Source organism: Pelodiscus sinensis, chromosome 32, assembly GCF_049634645.1.
Source record: "Pelodiscus sinensis isolate JC-2024 chromosome 32, ASM4963464v1, whole genome shotgun sequence".
NCBI classification, from domain to species: domain Eukaryota; kingdom Metazoa; phylum Chordata; order Testudines; family Trionychidae; genus Pelodiscus; species Pelodiscus sinensis.
The window spans coordinates 5,809,497-5,826,721 of record NC_134742.1 but is presented as its reverse complement, the minus strand read 5'-3'; the positions used below and the strand labels follow the sequence as shown (position 1 = coordinate 5,826,721).

General features: G+C 49.5%; 1 protein-coding gene across 1 annotated transcript; it reads left to right on the top strand.

Annotated features, from left to right (window-relative positions):
* Positions 1–896: 896 nt before the first annotated feature.
* Positions 897–17,038, top strand: LOC112547226 (C-type lectin domain family 2 member D-like). The gene is made up of 6 exons (XM_075913818.1): positions 897–1,230; positions 3,173–3,310; positions 5,934–6,035; positions 11,081–11,262; positions 13,379–13,482; positions 13,688–17,038. The coding sequence occupies exons 2-6, from the start codon at positions 3,292–3,294 to the stop codon at positions 13,836–13,838; spliced, it is 558 nt and encodes a 185-aa protein (XP_075769933.1). The 5' UTR covers positions 897–1,230; positions 3,173–3,291; the 3' UTR covers positions 13,839–17,038.
* Positions 17,039–17,225: the final 187 nt, after the last annotated feature.

Genomic DNA, 17,225 nt, shown 5'->3' with positions numbered 1-17,225 from the left:
CATTAGCTCACAGACATTAACCTCCTCCCCCCCCAATCTCCCCTCTGTTCTGAAATTTGATTTGTCCTTTTTATATGTGTTCATTTTTTTTATTGTATCCCTTTGGTATATATGCTCATGCCAATTTTCTTCCACAGTTTCATCTGAGAAAGTGGGTCTGGCCCAGGAAAGCTCATCACCTAATAAACCAGCGGCTACGTCTACACTGGCATGACTTTCCAGAAATGCTTTTAATGGAAAAGTTTTCTGTTAAAAGCATTTTTGGAAGAGCATCTAGATTGGCAGGACGCTTTTCCACAAAAGCATTTTTTGTGGAAAAGTTTCCATGGCCAATCTAGATGCGCTTTTCCGCAAAAAAGCCCCGATGGCCATTTTCACGATCGGGTCTTTTTTGCAGAAAACAAATCTCTGCTGTCTACACTGGCCCGTTTGCGCAAAAAATTTTTTGAAAAAGACTTTTGCCGGGAGCAGCATAGTATTTCCGCAAAAGTAGTGACAATCTTACATGAGATCGTCAATGCTTTTGTGGATATTCAAGCGGCCAGTGTAGACAGCTGGCAAGTTTTTTCCGCAAAAGCAGATGATTTTGTGGAAAAACTTGCCAGTCTAGACACAGCCTTAGTTAGTCTTTAAAGTGCTGCATAATCCTGTCTTTTGTTAGGGCTACCCCTCTGATACTATTTGCCAAGGAGCAAAACTATCATTGCAAGCAGGGGAGTGCAACTCAGGGAACCAGGGCAGCGAAGAAAACACACATGGGACATGTGAGACTTCGCGTCCTCTGCTCTGCCCCTTTGCTCCCTTTTTAACACAGCTGTAAAATGTAGGCAGCGGAAATTGACGCGTCCTGTGGGCAGGGCGAAGGGCGGGGTTTCCACAGGGCTACTAGCGTGCTCCATGCCCCTAAATTGTCCCTACTGGCAGAGTCCTGTGCAAATCTCTGAGATCCCATCGGCTCCTCTGCCCCAAGGGCTTCAGAGATCGGACCTGTCCCTCCCCCTCTTCCCTCCCCTAGGGCCTGGCTATCGCAGGGGGCCCGTAGCTCCCGGCCGCCGCGCAACACTATAAGCAGCTGAAGCTTCTTTGAATTTCGCGGGCAGCGATGCCGCCTCCCCGCGCAGCGGTAGGGGGCTGGAGCGGATCCATCGCTCCGGCCGGGCCGCTTCGGGGGCTGCTGCCCTCGGCCCCCCGGCTTTGCGCTGGGGCGCGGCGGCGCCCATGGAGGGAGCGGTGAGCGCAGCGCGACACAGCCCCGGGGTGGGGGAGGAGAGATTTACTGGGAGGGGACTCACGGGGGGGGGGGGGGGGATCGCGGGGGTCCCAGAATAATGGGGGGGGGATTTGTTTGTATTTGGGGCTGGGACCGAGCTACCGGGGGCTGAGCCCCGTTTGGGGCGGGCGTGGCCTGGGGGGGCTGCCCCACCAGCAGGGAGGGAGGCGAGACCCACACGGGGGGGGGGGCTGTATTGGGGAGCGGCGGATCTCGGGGCGCCCAACCCCAGCTGCTCCCCTCTTTGGCTGGGTAGCGAGGGCGGGGTCGGTGCGTGGTTTTTTGGGTCTGCTACGACGGGGCTGCGCTTTCACTGCGCCTCTGGGGGCAGGGGCAGAATTTCCCGTTGTCACAAACGCACCTTGCCGGGGCGGGGCTGCAGTTCCGCCCGGGCCCGCTAGAGGTCGCTGTGGTGCCGGGACCCGCCCAGCTGCGTTCTGGTGCTGACAGGCGGGTGCACGGATCTCAGGTCCCTGCCCGCCCCTCTGGCTGCAGCCGCCTCCGGCCCTCTGTGCATGGGGGAGAACCTGGAGCCCCAGGCGGCCGCCCCTTTTCTGGCTCCTCCAGAACCTCTTCCTGACATGCCGGCTGCACTTCCCCCATCCCACTTATTTCTCTCTCCCTTTCCCCCATCCTGCTCCCCACAAAGTCCTGAGAACATCTTATTCCTACTTCAAAGATCCTCCGGAAAAGGGCTTTTTTTCCAGAGGATCGGGGCCAGTGTAGACGCTCTTTTCCGGCTTTTCTAAAAGCCGGAAAAAAGCGGCGGACATTTTTATTTAAATGCCGCGGGGGATATTTAAATCCCCCGCGCATTTCCCTATTGCGATTTCAAAAATTACCACGCCCCTTCCGGAAAAGGGGCCAATGTAGACGTAGCCAGTGAGATTAACACGATTCAACTATTAACCAAACCAGTAACTAATATATTTAAGTGATACTTACAAATCCAGCAACGGTAACAGCATAAAAACACACAAGAACTCGGAGCATGCTCAGGACTCGTGCACCCCTGTGTTTAACTTGGAGGAGTGGGGAGACAGCCTCAGGGTGATCAATCCTTCAGCCAGGCAAACAAAAAAGACACATGCCCTCAACACTCGGAACAAAGGGGTTGAGGGTTTTTATACCATAACCTGATGTCCGGTACCATATTAGGGTCTGTTCTTGGGCAGGGCCGGATAGGCTGGTAATGTGCAATATTGCCCTATTGGATTTTTCATGATGCCCGCCTGGTGGCCCCATGGACAGTGCCTGATGCGGGCATGGTCAGTGTGTGTGACAGTTGTCTTATCTCCTTATGTCTACTTCAAGGACCGGCCAACAGAGTCTTATCTATCTCTGCAGCTGTGCTCTCTTCTCATGCTCACCTCCCTGTTCTTTGATGCCTACAAGGCATCACTTCCATTCACTGAAAGCTGCATTGTGCACTTGCAAGTTATGCTTTCTCAGAGTGTGTGGGCGGCCTACATTTTCTGTGAGGGGCCTTTGTGTGGCAGAATGGGCACTGTGCGCGTGAGGCTGTGGTCAAAAGGACCTGCTCTGCAACAGCAATGAACTACTCAGTGCCTGGCTGCGCCACCCAGCGCCCTGCCAGCTGGGAACATCCCACCCTGGCCATGCAGCCCGTGGGGAATTGCCCACTGCTGGGCGGGTTGTGCTGGAGCCACAGAGCAAGGAGTGCCTCAGCCCCGGCTGTAGCTGTTGGCTGCGCAGCAGTGCCACCTCTGTGGGGCTCTGGGCTGAGACTGACTCAGACTTGTAGGAAAACGTGTCCTCGCTGATGGGTGAGGTAAGGGGGATAATTGCCCAGGCCCAGTGCTGCAGGGACAGCAGCAGCTAGGGTTGCCAGATGGTTTCTAAAAAAATACCAGACAAAAACTTGATAAAAATTTGTTGAAGGGGAAAAAAAAAAAGCGCCCGGGAGTAACCAGGGAAAAGCAAGCAGGGAACGTGACGTGAAGAACAGAAGAAAGTCTTGACGGCCATGGTGGAGCTGATAACATGCATGGCAGACTCATATGACAGCCAGATTCACAGGTACCGCTTCCATCGCATGCTAGCTCACATTCCCTTCTCGCTAAGTTCCATAGCCTCCTCTCCCAGGGACCCTAGAGGGGTTAGGGTTGATTTTAAGGGGAGCCTCACATTCCTCTCTCAGGGATGTGCCCCAGCACAAGAGGCTGTTTGTCAGTCTCACATGCATGCGTGATTACTGAACAGGGGGCTTGCAATACACTGCTGTCCCTTCTCTGTTCCCGCCCTGATTTCTTTTTCTGACCCTTCTTTCTTATGTTCCCTAAATAACAATGCATGATTTCCCAACAACTGTAACTTTTGTGTTGCATGAGGGGGGTTTACAGGTGTTGAGGCTGTTCCCCACTTTGGCACTCCAAGGCTATGTCTACACTCGAGGCTTCTTGCGCGAGTAAAATGCAAATAAGGCTAAGCGTGGAATATTGCCAAGCCTCATTTGCATACTTAATGAGCCACCATTTTTTTCAGAAGAGGCTCTTGCACAAGAAGAAGAGTCTACACTGCCCCCTCTTGCGCGATGCCGTTACACCTATTACTTTTCAGCCTTAGAGTTTGTAAAGTCAGATTTAAGTTAGATTTAATATTGTAACTGGTGTGTGTGTTTCTCTCCCCTTGTACGGTTACTACCTAGGAACAACTTTCATTGCTAAGCTGGTTGCTTTTCACTTTCCCCTCCCCAGGGCTGTTGTTGGGTTCCCCATTCACGCTGCAACAATGTTCCTTGCATCTAAGCTACAGCCCCCATGGTACCCAAAAATCCTGTGGGGTTTGCTCACCAAGGGGGTTATCTGCAGAGTGGTTGTGGTGTGGGAATGGGATAGGGAGGTGCTGAACCTGGGGGCTTATGAGGGTGGCAACTTAAAGTGCTGTTAAACTAGCCCAGGGGTCTCCAAACTTTTCAGCCCGAGGGCCGCATTAACTATCAAACAGCAGTTCGGGGGCCGACTACACACTTGAGGTCCAAATAAAAAACAATCAAAACATGGATGTTGTTTTTAATTATTTATTTAATATTATTTTATTCAGTTATTATTTAATAACACATTGATACACTACACATGAACACCTGTATTAGTGTGAATGGTGAAATTGTTTCCTGGATGCCAAAATAGCAGACATTTCTGGCTTTAGATTTGTTGTCCCTAACATCAACAGTGACCTGAGATTATCATCGGACAAGTTTGTTCTCAAATTGTTCTTCACGTATTTCATTCTTGAAAATGTTTGTTCACACAGGTATGTTGTTCCAAAGATTGAAAGGTACCTTGATGCAAAAGTTTTGACATTAGGAAAGTCTTCCTTGGGCAAAAACTGGTAAAAACCCACCAGTCCTATTTTGAACTTGTCCCTAAGGAGGTCATTTGCTTGCAACTCAATGACTTCCAGCTGCAGTTCATCTGGGCAACTGGCCACATCTGCTTCAAATGGGTTTTGAAACAATCTCACTTCTTCTGCCTTTGAATCCAAAAAGGTCTCCACGGGCCGGATGAGAGGGCCTCGCGGGCCGCATCCGGCCCCCGGGCCGTAGTTTGGAGACCCCTGAACTAGCCCATGGAGTCCAAAGGCGCAGGAGGGTCACAACTTGGCATTGCTGTGCAACCAGCCTGCTGAGTCCAGGGACAGATAAGGACTCAGCTGCTGAGTGCTGATTAACCCACCTCTCAGACTGCTGTGGTAGTAGGTGTGTCTGTGTGTTCCTCTCATTTTAGTGCAGGAAGAGCCCAGCCCTGGGGAACCTAGAACCTGCAGGAGAGCCCCATTGGGAGGGAATTGGCAGAAGGGAGAAGTACAGCCCCCGTGGGAACACAAATAACACAAGCAGCACATTAATAGAATTATAACACCCCTGCCCCCCTGAAGAATAACCCTAATAAAGAAGCATGCCCAAAAGTAACGGGCAAATCTGGTAACAGCTATTACAGCAAGAGGGAATCGAAAAGAGGTGCATCCAGAGTGCCACGCCAGGGGGCGAACACGGGCCATGCAAGCCAACAGTCCCAGCTGCCTTTTCTGTCCCATATGTTATTACACAGAGGCTACATCTACACTGGCACCCTTTTCCGGAAATGCTTAAAATGGAAACTTTTCCATTATAAGCATTTTTGGAAAAAGTGCATCTACATTGGCAGGATGCTTTTCCAGAAAAGCGTCCGTGGCCAATCTAGACGCGCTTTTCCGCAAAAAAGCCCTGATCATCATTTTCGCGATCGGGGCTTTTTTGCGGAAAAGAAATATCTGCTGTCTACACTGGCCCTTTTCTGAAACAGTTTTCTGGAAAAGGACTTTTGCTTGAATGGGAGCAGCATAGTTTTTCCGGAAAAACACTGACGATTTTATATTAGATCGTCACTGCTTTTCTGGATATTCAAGGGGCCAATGTAGACAGCTGGCAAGTTATTCGGAAGAGTTGCTGATTTTCCAAAATAGCTGGCCAGTGTAGACACAGCCAGACTGTTTGTCCTGCCGCCCCCCTCACTGAGCCACGCAGGAGTAAGTGAGAGTCTCCTTTGCAGCCTGAGTGTGTAGAGAGCAGGGACAGAACCATTATAGAAATCAAGAATGGGGTGGGTCAGATCAGAGCCCCATGGCAACAGTTCTGGTCTCACTGATGGGTTTTATCTTCCAGATAATGGGGCTCAACCTGTGCTATGGAAACATCCAGGTGTCCTCGCAGGTGTAATTGGGGCCGCAGTGGTTGTCATTATTGCTTTAGCAGTAGCTCTGGGAGGTAAGTTCCTACCCCTTGAAGATTCAGTCTTGGAGCATGGTGCTTTCTGCCTTGGTGATGACTATCTCCTATCTGTAGTAGGGACCTTGAAAGGTCATTGAGTCCAGTTGCTGGACTAAGTACCATCCTTTACAGATTTTTAACCACAGACCTCTAAATGGCCTCCTTAAGGATTGAACTCACAACTCTAGGTTTAGCAGGTGAATGCTTAAACCACTAAGCTATCCCTCCCTTGCAGTGCCTGCTCCTGGGTTCTTGTAGACAAGAGAGTTTTATAATGTCTGATGTACGTAATGGGTAGTGTGAGAATAAATGTTAAGCAGCGTTAACTTTGCTGGCCACCCTTCTCTGGTTAGCAGGGAGAAACAGTCTTCTAGGCCCGTGCTAAAGATGCATCAGGTGGACACTGCATGTGTCTGTATCTGACATTAACATAGACACAGATTAGATGGATCCTTGTGATTCAGAATGATCACACCGCTGCTCTTAGGAGTAATTAGAATACAGATTCTATTATAAAGAAAATATGACGAATTAAAAGTTTGTATTAACAGAAGCTTTGTAGTGGAACTTTAAGCAACAGCAAGATAGGATGTGGGCATATGTGTGCCTGTGTGTGTGAATATGCATATACCAGAATAATGTTATGATGGCAATAAATGTGGTGTTTTGCCTTCTCACCCTGGAAAGATATCCCATGAAATTCTTTCAAGGATAAAAATTGAGACAGGTTGAGGGTCCCCTTCCTGGCCTGTGGTACAGGTTTGCGGTTTTTGTATTGTATACTGTGTGCTGAAAATATTGTTAGTGAGGTTAAGAACTATTAGCAGGTCTCGACAATCTATGTAATCTACTCGCCCCGGGATTACAACCCAGAAGAGCCGAGTTCGGGTGATCTCCGCATGCTGGTGAGCAGGGCTCACCATGGCTCAGCGAGCACTGACTATTAGTAAGTCCCAACAAATAATTGGTTAAACTAGGATGAGAAGTTGATAAACATTAGACATTTAAAATGTTAAAGGACCCGGAGGCGTGGGGGGTAGCTGTGGAGCCCACCCTCCTGTAAATTGATAGTGGGACAAAGCCAGTGTCCGTGGAAAGGGGCTGATCAGCACAGAAAGCAGGATCAGGATCAGGCCCAGACAAGCAGGCAGGAAAGCTAGCGAGATTGGAAAACAGGTTCAGAGTCCTGAGAGCACAGTGGCAGGAGTAAAGGAAAGCAGTAAGTCCAGGCATTGGAAATTCAAATCCCTGGAATAAAATGTGGAGTGGTAACATCTGAATGAAAGAATTATTCCTTTTGGAGATGAGCAAGTATTTTAAGGAAAAAGGGCGAGATGTTAACTCTGCAGAGCCTGGAGGGAATGGAGACATCAGAATGTTGTAAAAAATGCTAAAAAGAAGAAAAGCGTGATAGGAAAAGAATTCTTGGTTTCTTTGCAGCCTTTCTAAAGGAAAAGTGGACACTTTTCCAAAGAAATGTCTGTAAATAAACCAGGCATAGAGACAATCTGATTTAATATTTGACTATGGACACGTTAGTTAAATTTGCTAAAAGAGCAGAAAGGGTTTCTATTGAGACTTGACCACCCAAATGTATAAAATGTGCACGATCTATGCACAGCTGTGTAAAAATAATTAAAGTAGTGTAAAGGAGATTAAATAAAGGAGAATGCATGCGTGTATGCATCTCTGTGAGATTTTTAAGACCTCCTTAAACACTTCTGTTTTGTAGGTTTGTAAAACTCTGTTTTGTAGGCTTCAGATGATTTGGTTTGGTTTGGTTTTTAATAAAGCCAATTCATTCAAAATTGTAAAAGTGACAAGGCACTTTTTGCCAGACAAAGGAAACTAGTGTTGCTTGGCTTTTGGTATTCAACATGTAACCCTTAAGGTATCTCAATGCTTTATGAGGTTCAATATCTTCTTATAAACCAAGATATGACTGATACAAGGGGTAGCCAAAACCAAGAAAATGGGGAGAGATTCTGAATTTCTTGTTCAGTTACTACCTGAAAATAAAGGTAAAGGTTTGCAAAGTAGAGAAACTCACAAATTTTGCCACTGCACGGTTTACCCCTCTCTTCAGATAATTTATGAATATGTTGCCTAGGATTGGTCCAAAGTCAGACCCCTGGAGGACACCACTAGTTACCTCTCTCTATTCTGAAAACTGATTGGCTGCATCTAGACTGGCAAGATTTTGCGCAAATACTTTTGCGCAAAAGCATCCATGCCAGTGTAGGTGCTCTCTTGCGCAAGAAAGCTCTGATGGCCTTTTTAGCCATCGGGCTTTCTTGCGCAAGAAATTGACTTGTCTGTCTACATTGGCCCTCTTGCACAAGAATGCTTGCGTAAGAGGGCTTATCCCTGAGTGGAAGAGTCAGAGTATCTGCGCAAGAACCACTGATTTTGTAGAGTACAAAGTCAGTGTTCTTGCACAAATACTCGCAGCCAGTGTAAACAGGCGGCAAGATTTTGCACAAAAGCGGCCGCTTTTGCGCAAAGTCTTGCCAGTCTAGACGCAGCCATCATGTATATCTTCTCTTTGTTTCCTGTCTCTTAACATTTACCAGTCCACGAAAGGACCTTTCCCCTTATCCCATGACAGTTTAGTTTGCTTAAGGGGGGGACCTTGTTAAAGGCTTTCTGGAAATCTAAATGCATTATATCCCCTGGATCCCTGTAGTGAGTCAGCGTGGGGCTCCCACTGACCCTGAAAAGGAAATTCTCCCTAAGTGGGCTTGGCCAGAGCAACCCAGCCTCACCCACAGGAAGCAGAAAGGTGGGGCTGGGAGTATAAAAGGAGCTCAGCGCTCAGTTGGAACCCAACGGCCAAGCCAGCCAGATGCTCCAGCCGAGCGCCCTAGAAGAAAGGTCCGGCTGCCTCACCCAAGAAGGGAGGACAGGCAGGTACCGTCAGGTCCCCTGCCGGGCCCAGGAGACTGGATTGGGCGTCCTAGGCTGCTGCCAAGCCCCCATGACTGGTAAGGGGCATGTCAGTTGCTGACATGCCCTAAAGACTGGCCTGGGTGGCCCCAACCGCTGGCAGACCCAGGAGATTGGCCTGTGCTGTGGGGACCACTGATCAACCCCGACCTGGAGCCCATGGACACACGGCCAGCCCCACTGTCCCTGGCGGATCCTGAGAACCAGAGGCTGAGGCAGGTAGGTGGGAGAAGTGGGAAGCGGCCCAAGGACAGCCAACATTGGGTCGGTTGAGGAAATGGACGTCAACTGGTCTGTGTGTTGCGGTCAGGATCCCCACTGTCCCAGTGGCACCCCGCACTGCCACTGTTAGGGCCATGGGCTGGGACGCAGTGGAGTGGGTGGGCCTGCGTCCCCCCCCACCTCTTTCCTTGGGGGGCAGGTTTCCCCCCGAGACCTGACTAAGGGTGCGGCTTTTCTAAGCTGAGGCTCAGCCTGACTCCAGGCCTGAGCCCCTGAAGTGCTTTTGGGGTTTGCTTCGGGCTCGGATCTGGACATTCAGACTACGGCTCAGCTGGGCTATAGGCCAGAGACCCCGCTTTTACCCACTGGTAGGCCAGTCCTGGAACAGGGTTCCCTAGGCCCCCAAACTGGTCCGGCCACTGTCTGGTGAGGCAGCATGGCCTCCCTCCAGCCAGAGACGCGTCCAGTCCCCTTCGTCCGAATGCTTGTTGACCCCCTCAAAGAATTCTAGTTGATTTAAGGTGTAAATGGTCTTTGGGAGCAAGCCCAGCAGCAGCAAATCCAGCAGCAGCAGCAAGCCCAACAGGTCACGTCCACTTGTTGGGGTCTGATTCCCCCTAGTGGCCACTCCATGGAACTGGCTGAATTACTGCACCACTCTTAATCTTCTGTTGTATTCAGAGGAAATGCAACCCAACACCATGGGTGGGAGGAACAAGGGGCCCACCAGCAGCAGGTGGGGCCAAAGCCCCTGGGCATGGGGGAGTTAGTGGGGAAGGGAGGATGACACCAGCAACAAGGATCAGCCCCCAACACACCACACTCACCAGCAGTGGCAGAGGAAATGGAGCAACCCAGCCCCAGCTCTCTCTGCTATACCGGGGCATTACTGGGTTGTCAGGTGTCCTGTATTCACCCAGACAGTCCAGTACTTTCACCTCCTGTCCGGTAAAAAAATTCAGAGAATACCAGACACCTAAAATGTTCAATATTTTCAGATTTTTTTTCCCCAGCCAGGAGGCAAAAATGCCGGGCACCTGGCAACCCTACAAACACTCAGTGCCCGGCCTCCCTCCGCCCCCTCCCCCGGCTCCCAACACCCCCAGCCCTCCAACCCCAGACCCCATGCTTACCCAGTCCTCAAGGTTGCTGGCACAAAATGGCTGCCAACCAATGACTTTGGTCTCCCCCCCATTTTTTTTCCCTTCAACAGAATTTTCTCCTAGTTTTTTTTTTGGGGGGGGGGGGGAGGGCTAATATTTTTGTTTCCACCATCTGGCAACCCTACAGAGGGGCAGGTCAGGATAGCCCCTGTGCTCACCGGCGGGAAGCAGAGTGATACAACTGAGGGAACAGAACAGGCCATACCGCCACTGCCGGCACCAGAACCCTGGCCAGTAGTCCCCTGGGCACATCGGCTGGTGGGAAGAGGGAGAAGACGGAGCAAAGGGAGGGAAGGGGTGGGGCAAGGTTGGGAGCAGCATAGGGCGGAGCAGGAGAAGGGAATGGCAGGGTCTGGGGGGCAGGGATTTGGCTCTTCCTTGGGCTGGGTGAAGGTCACATGGTCTGTCCCCCCTCCCCTCATGTGCGTCCACGCCAGTCACCCCTCTGTGTGAACCTTTCTGCTTTGAGGCCTGCATGGTGGAGGGAAGGGGCAGAGTGCCCTGGGGCAGGCTGTCCCCTCACCACCTACCAGGGTGTGTGTGTTGCCATTTGCTATGAAGCAGCAGGTGCTGGCGGCTCTCAGAGAGCAGCCGTGTAACCCACGGGTCTGATCTGTTCTCAGAGTCCCTGTGCTCCCGTGCCTGCTTGTTCTCCACTGAGAGATGGGAATGATCTCTCTCTCTCTCGTTCTCTCTCTCTTTTTCTCTTAGTGGAAAGAACTAAACATCCTCCTCCCTGCCCCCCTACTTCTCCTGGGTGCCCGGAGAACTGGATCAGAATCCAGGGGAAATTCTACTATTTTTCGAAGGCCGAAGGGAACTGGACCGACAGCCAGAAGAACTGCTCCTCACACGCTGCCTCCCTGGCCGCGATTGAGAGTCTGCAGCAGCTGGTGAGCCACACGGACGCTTTGTGCCAAGCCTGGCGATCGCCGACACCACAGGCTAGGCTGGAGTCAGGCTGGGCCCAGCCCCTGAAGGACAGAGGGGAGTTGGGCGGGCCAGAGTTGGTGAGGTACTGCCAGCCAAACCTTGGGTGGTCCTGGGGCTCCAGGATCCCTGATTCTGAACGTCCTCAGAGCCCCAGTTTGAGACTCCTCATGTGCAGGGCAGAGCCAGCTGCAGGCCCAGCAGTAAGGCCCGATGAAGAAATGGGTTTTAGGGACTGGTGCCTGGGGCCCCTTCAGCTTGGGGCCCTGGCTGCAGCCTGCAATGCCCGTGTTTGAGGGCCATCCCCATCCCAGACTGCTCCACTCCCGAGGGACGTGCCTGGGAGCTGGGCTGGAGGGAGCGCATTGGGCTGGGGCCAGGTCACGCTATTTCCTAGCACCGCAGTGAATGCAGGGGTGGAGCATCCCCTGTTGGCAGTCCCAGTCCTCCCCTAAACCCTGGTAATCTCCCGGGCCCTGTCACTTGAGGAAAAGGGACTTGGAAGAGGGGATGGAGCAGGGTTGGGAAGAGGTGGGGTCAGATGGAGCCTGGAGTGCAGGAGAGAGCGGGGGTTGTCCTTGGTCCTGCATCTTCCTAGGGCAGGCGCTAGGTAGGGTCCTATCTTAGCCCCCTCCCCAACTTCTTGCCCTGACCCCCCTCCCCAAAGTGGAGGTTGCACAGAGACAGCGCTTGAATGAAATGTGTTACTTTTACCCTTGCTCCCCAGCTCCACAAAGCCCCAGAGTTCCCCCATGGTTGGGGTGGGGACAGTTCACCCTGCTCTGTGCTCCCTGCCCTCCACTGCCCTGCCCTGGTGGCAGGGGTCTGTCTGCCCTCCTGTCAGGATTATGAGGGTTAGCCAGCATCCTGGGGTACGTCTAGACTACAGGGTTTTGTCGACAGAAGTTTTGTCGACAGTATCTGTCGACAAAACTTCTGTCACCAAGCTGCTTTGTCGACAAAACCCTGTAGTCTAGACACAACCCTACATGCAATAACACCTTCTGTCGACAGAAGGTGTTATGCCTCGTAAAATGAGGTTTACCAGCGTCGACAAAACTGCTGAGTTCTGTCGACGTTATGTCGACAGAACTCAGCGGTAGTGTAGATGCAGGTATAGTTTTGTCAACAAAAGTCCACTTTTGTCGACAAAACTCTGTAGTCTAAATGTACCCCTGGGGATTAAGGAGTTAACTACACCTAGCCAGGTGGAGTGACCCGTAGGAATGTAGGTGGGACTTTCAAACTGGGACAAATGAATTTGGGTTTTTTCCTTTCTCCTTTTTTGTCTCTGGGGAGTCCTCTGCCGCTACAGGGGGAGACAAACATGTATCTCTCTCTCTCCAAGAAACAATTCTTTTTCTGTAAGTAGGGTAAAGTTTAGGTACTTTCGTTAGGCTTTATTGTTTTAAGGGTTGGGTACGGGATCTGAAATCTGGCACTGCTTAAGAGATGTTTGGCTTTTCTTTTTAACTAAGTTCTAGCCCATGGTGTAATTCCTCCATGAATATATTTTGTTACCTTCCCATCTGATCCTTATGCTGCAACAGGAATATTGTTGTAATAATAAAAGTTTTTTCTTTTCTTTTTATTAACCTGGCATTGGTTAATTGTGTGCCTGATTTTTATAATAGGGGTGAGATTTCCCAAATGATCTTCCCCTAATCTCGTTATTAATATTTGGGTGGTGGCAGTGGAAGATTTATTCCCAAAATCTAGGGTTTTTAAGATTTTGGGGGAAGTTTTATACCAAAGCCTGGTAGATAAGGCTTTGGGGTATACTTGCTGGCCCCCACTTCTGCATTTATCATGCCAGAGTGGGGAAGGAGCCATGACACCTCCTCCCGTAGCTCCTTCTCCCCTCTGGACCTGCTGCACCCCAAGAAGGGGCCACTTGGCAGATAGTGACCTTGCTTCACCCAGTATGTGCCACAGCCCCAGGACCTGGTCGGCTGAAGGGTTAATACTGATCTGATCCCTTCACCCAGTAACAGTGAAAGAGGCCTCTGGAAATCCCCTGCTGCCAGAGGGGGGGAGCAGCAGAGTTGGGCTAACAGCTGGTTTTGTTGGGTTTCTAAGCGCTCCCTGCTGCCCTACCCAGGCAGACTGGACCACTGGATCGGCCTCCGGAAGGACGCAGGCGGGGTCTGGAGATGGGTCAATGGCACCGAGTTCGACCATCGGTGAGTCTGTTTCTTTGCATTGGGTGGGAGTTGATGGAAATACCCCACTGGCTGCTTTCACCTCCCCTCCTGTCTGGGGCAGTGCAGAGAGGGGGAGATCCTGAGGGGCTGTGAGTGCGGTAGCTCCCCTCCCTCTCCTGGGGTGTCTCCCCCGGTCTGTGCCTGGCACACACTGACTCTCGCTCCTACTGCCTCTGGCTTGCAGGCTTGAAATACAAGGAGGAGCCGACTGTGCCTACCTGGATGACGACCTCAATGTCAGCAGCTCCAGCTGCAGCACGCCGAGGAAATGGCTCTGCAGCAAACCTGATGCCCCTACCCAGGGAGAGGAGCGTGTCGTGGGAGGGAAATCATGAGCCCAAAGGAATCCGTTCCGGTTCCCTTCATGACCTCCGAGTGGAGGGTTAAGGCCCAGCTGGAGAAAGCAAACCCCAGTCCCACCCCTGGAGCCAAAACCCACCCACCCCCAGCCCGATCCTTCCTGGCCACCGGGAGTGTTGGGGTTGCCATGCTGTGGCCCGGGCTCCAGCCCTCCCTGGCAGCCAAGAAGCCCGACTGTAGTGCTGCAGCCCCAGCCCTCCCTGAAGGCTAGGAAGCCAGGCTGCTATGCTGTGTCTCCACCCTTCCCTAGCATCCAAGGAGCTAAGCTGCCATGTCACAACCACAGCCCTCCTGCCTGCCAGGCATGTAGGCAGTTTTGGGAAGGAAAGATTCAAAAAACATAAAGATCATGTGTTACGAGAGGAAGTGAACCGGGTAGTTAACCCAGTGCTACCAGGAATCAAGGGACGGTCACAGGAAGAGCAATTTACAGTTTAGAATGTGCATGCTATAACCCAACTGGGTAATGAGACACAACATTAAATTAATCAGCCTGTTGTGGTGTCCAACATGCTAGCCATTAGCCACATGCAGGTATTTGGCAAGCAGAGTGTGGCTAGTTGGCTTGGCCAGTGCAGCTCTTTGGCCAGTTGAGTGTGGCCTCAGAACTGGTTGGATTTTAAAAATGTTGGCTGTGTCTAGACTGGCAAGTTTTTCCGCAAAAGCAGCTGGTTTTGCGGAAAAACATGCCAGCTGTCTACACTGGCCGCTTGAATTTCTGCAAGAACACTGACTTCCTACTGTCTGAAATCAGTGCTTCTTGCGGAAATACTAAGCTGCTCCCGTTCGGGCAAAAGTCCTTTTGCGCAAAGCTTTTGCGCAAAAGGGCCAGTGTAGACAGCTCAGATTTGTTTTGCGCAAAAAAGCCCCAATCGCGAAAATGGCGATTGGGACTTTTTTGCGGAAAAGAGCATCTATATTGGCACGGATGCTTTTCTGCAAAAAGTGCTTTTGTGGAAAAATATCTGTGCCAATCTAGATGCTCTTTTCCGCAAATGTTTTTACCGGAAAACTTTTCCGTTAAAAGCATTTGTGGAAAATCACGTCAATCTAGACGTAGCCTGTTCAGTACAAGGATCAATATTGAGGAAAAAAAATGTTCTGCTCTTTATTTGGGGAATGTGTAGTCAACACAATAACGAAAGCATTATAATCCCACCTAATCAAAAATGAACAATTTGCGGAGTTGGTATTGTCCCAGATGTTTTCAAAAGTCAGAAAAGAAGTGATCCACATGTGTTGCTCCTTGTATGTCTCATTCACTATCTCAGTACCAGTGTGTGACTCAGACAACAAGATGTACAGACAGTTGGCGGCTGTCTGTTCCATTAACGACCCCAAAGCTAACATAGTCAGAGAATGTGTCACTGGTGAGGCTGACCAAATGGGAAAGTAAGATGGAGAGGATGACCTACTGTGGCAACCAATCAAAAGAGGTTCCAGTGCGATTCCTGTAATTCTGGTCAGTATTTCCCCACTAGGATTGGAGTTAAAGGCATTGTTAGCTGGTAATGAGACCCATCTCATAGAAATTACTAATGATAAGGGTGAAGCCAAACAATCACCTTATTGGGGGGAGGGATAGCTTGGTGGCTTGTGCATAAGCCTACCAACTCCAGGATTGTGAGCTCAATTCTTGCAGAGAGGACTTGGGGCAAAAATTTGTCAGGGATGGTAATTGGTCCTGCTTTGTGAAGGCAGGGGACTGGACTTGATGACCTTTCAAGGTCCCTTCCAGTTCTAGGAGATAAGCAATCTCCATTAATTTAATGAATGAGGGTGATGGGTCTTCAGCCACTCCTGTGGTGGATGTGGGATTAAAAGGATGAGTGATAGGCCAAGGATTTGCTGTTGGAATTATTTTCATTATTTTGGGATATACAGAATGTCACTCCACCAGGTGCAAGCAAAGATCTAGACAGGTACCTAACATAGATGACAGCAAATTCATAGATATGGTGCACATCCCAGAAAGGCACTAGAATATCTAAAGTGTCTGCTGTCTGATACACCTCCACCCCAAGCAGTGGACAATGACATTGAAATTGTCCCCACAAATCCCTGACCATTTATATCCATACCTGTGTGAAAGGGATCATTTTACAAATTTCTCTGTCAAAGGGGGCCATGTACTCTGTAATCGCTTGCTTTATTATAGTAGTATTATTTGCTTATATGAAAGTAATTTGGCTGTAACGCAAGGGACCTACAGGCCATATCCTGTATGATAAGCTAAGGCAAAATTAGCATTTTTCTCTGGGACATTTCTCCCAGATAGTAGATATTCAGGATTTTGATTAGTTCAAGAAGTTAGGGAAGAAGAGGAGGAAAAAGAGCAGGAGGATTTGGGAGTTAAGATTAGTCTCTAAACTTTGTCTTTAAACTTTGTCTTTCCAATGGTCTCTTAGGCTAAGTCTACACTACATTTCTCTTTCGAAAGAGGAATGCAAATGAGGCCGATTGAAAATTCATATGAAGCGCAGATTTACAAATCTCACGCTTCATTTGCATAATTGTGTGAGAGCGCTTTTTTTGAAAGAGTTTTTCACAAAAAAACCAGCAGTTTAGATGGGGTTCTTTTGGAAAACAAACAAACCTTTTTTGAAAGAACCTGTACACCTAATTTTTTTTTCAGGAGTACGTTCTTTTGAAAAAGGTTTTGTTTTTGTTTTGTTTTCTTTTCAAGAGAACCCCATCTAGACTGCAGTTTCTTTTTTGAAAAACTCTTTTACGAAACAGCGCTCTCATGTGATTATGCAAATGAAGCACGAGATTTGTAAATCTGCGCTTCATTTGAATTTTCGATCGGCTTCCTTTACGTTCCTCTTTCAAAAGAGGAATGTAGTGTAGACATGCCCTGAGATTAATCTAGGTTTAAATCAGTCAGTTAAGTAAACTAAGCTAGCTTCAATACCTTATAGCATAAGCTTCTGCACCTCACACTCAAGAACTGAAAAACTCAGACCAGACCTATTTTGACATACTGGAGGCAACTCTTGGCTGTCGTTTCATATCACCATGTTATCGAGAACAAGTGTGAGTATATTAAACCACCGCTTATAGCTATAATCCCGTATGTATCTTAGACTGCTGATACTGCATTTGTAACCCTGATTGTATAACTCACGTTGCTATTTGATCTAGTCCATATATTTAAATAAAGTTTTCAACTGTTTTATCTGTGTGAACATCCTGTCATACCCCCAAGGATCTTCTGTACATTCTGTGCAGCCTGATTCTGGGACGAGAATCTTATTATCTTCTGCTCCGTTCAAATGGCAAGCCAACCACTACAAATAAATAATATTCACCCTCCTTAAATCAGGCAACAATAAGGAAACTAACGTTGGGCGTCCCAGTAC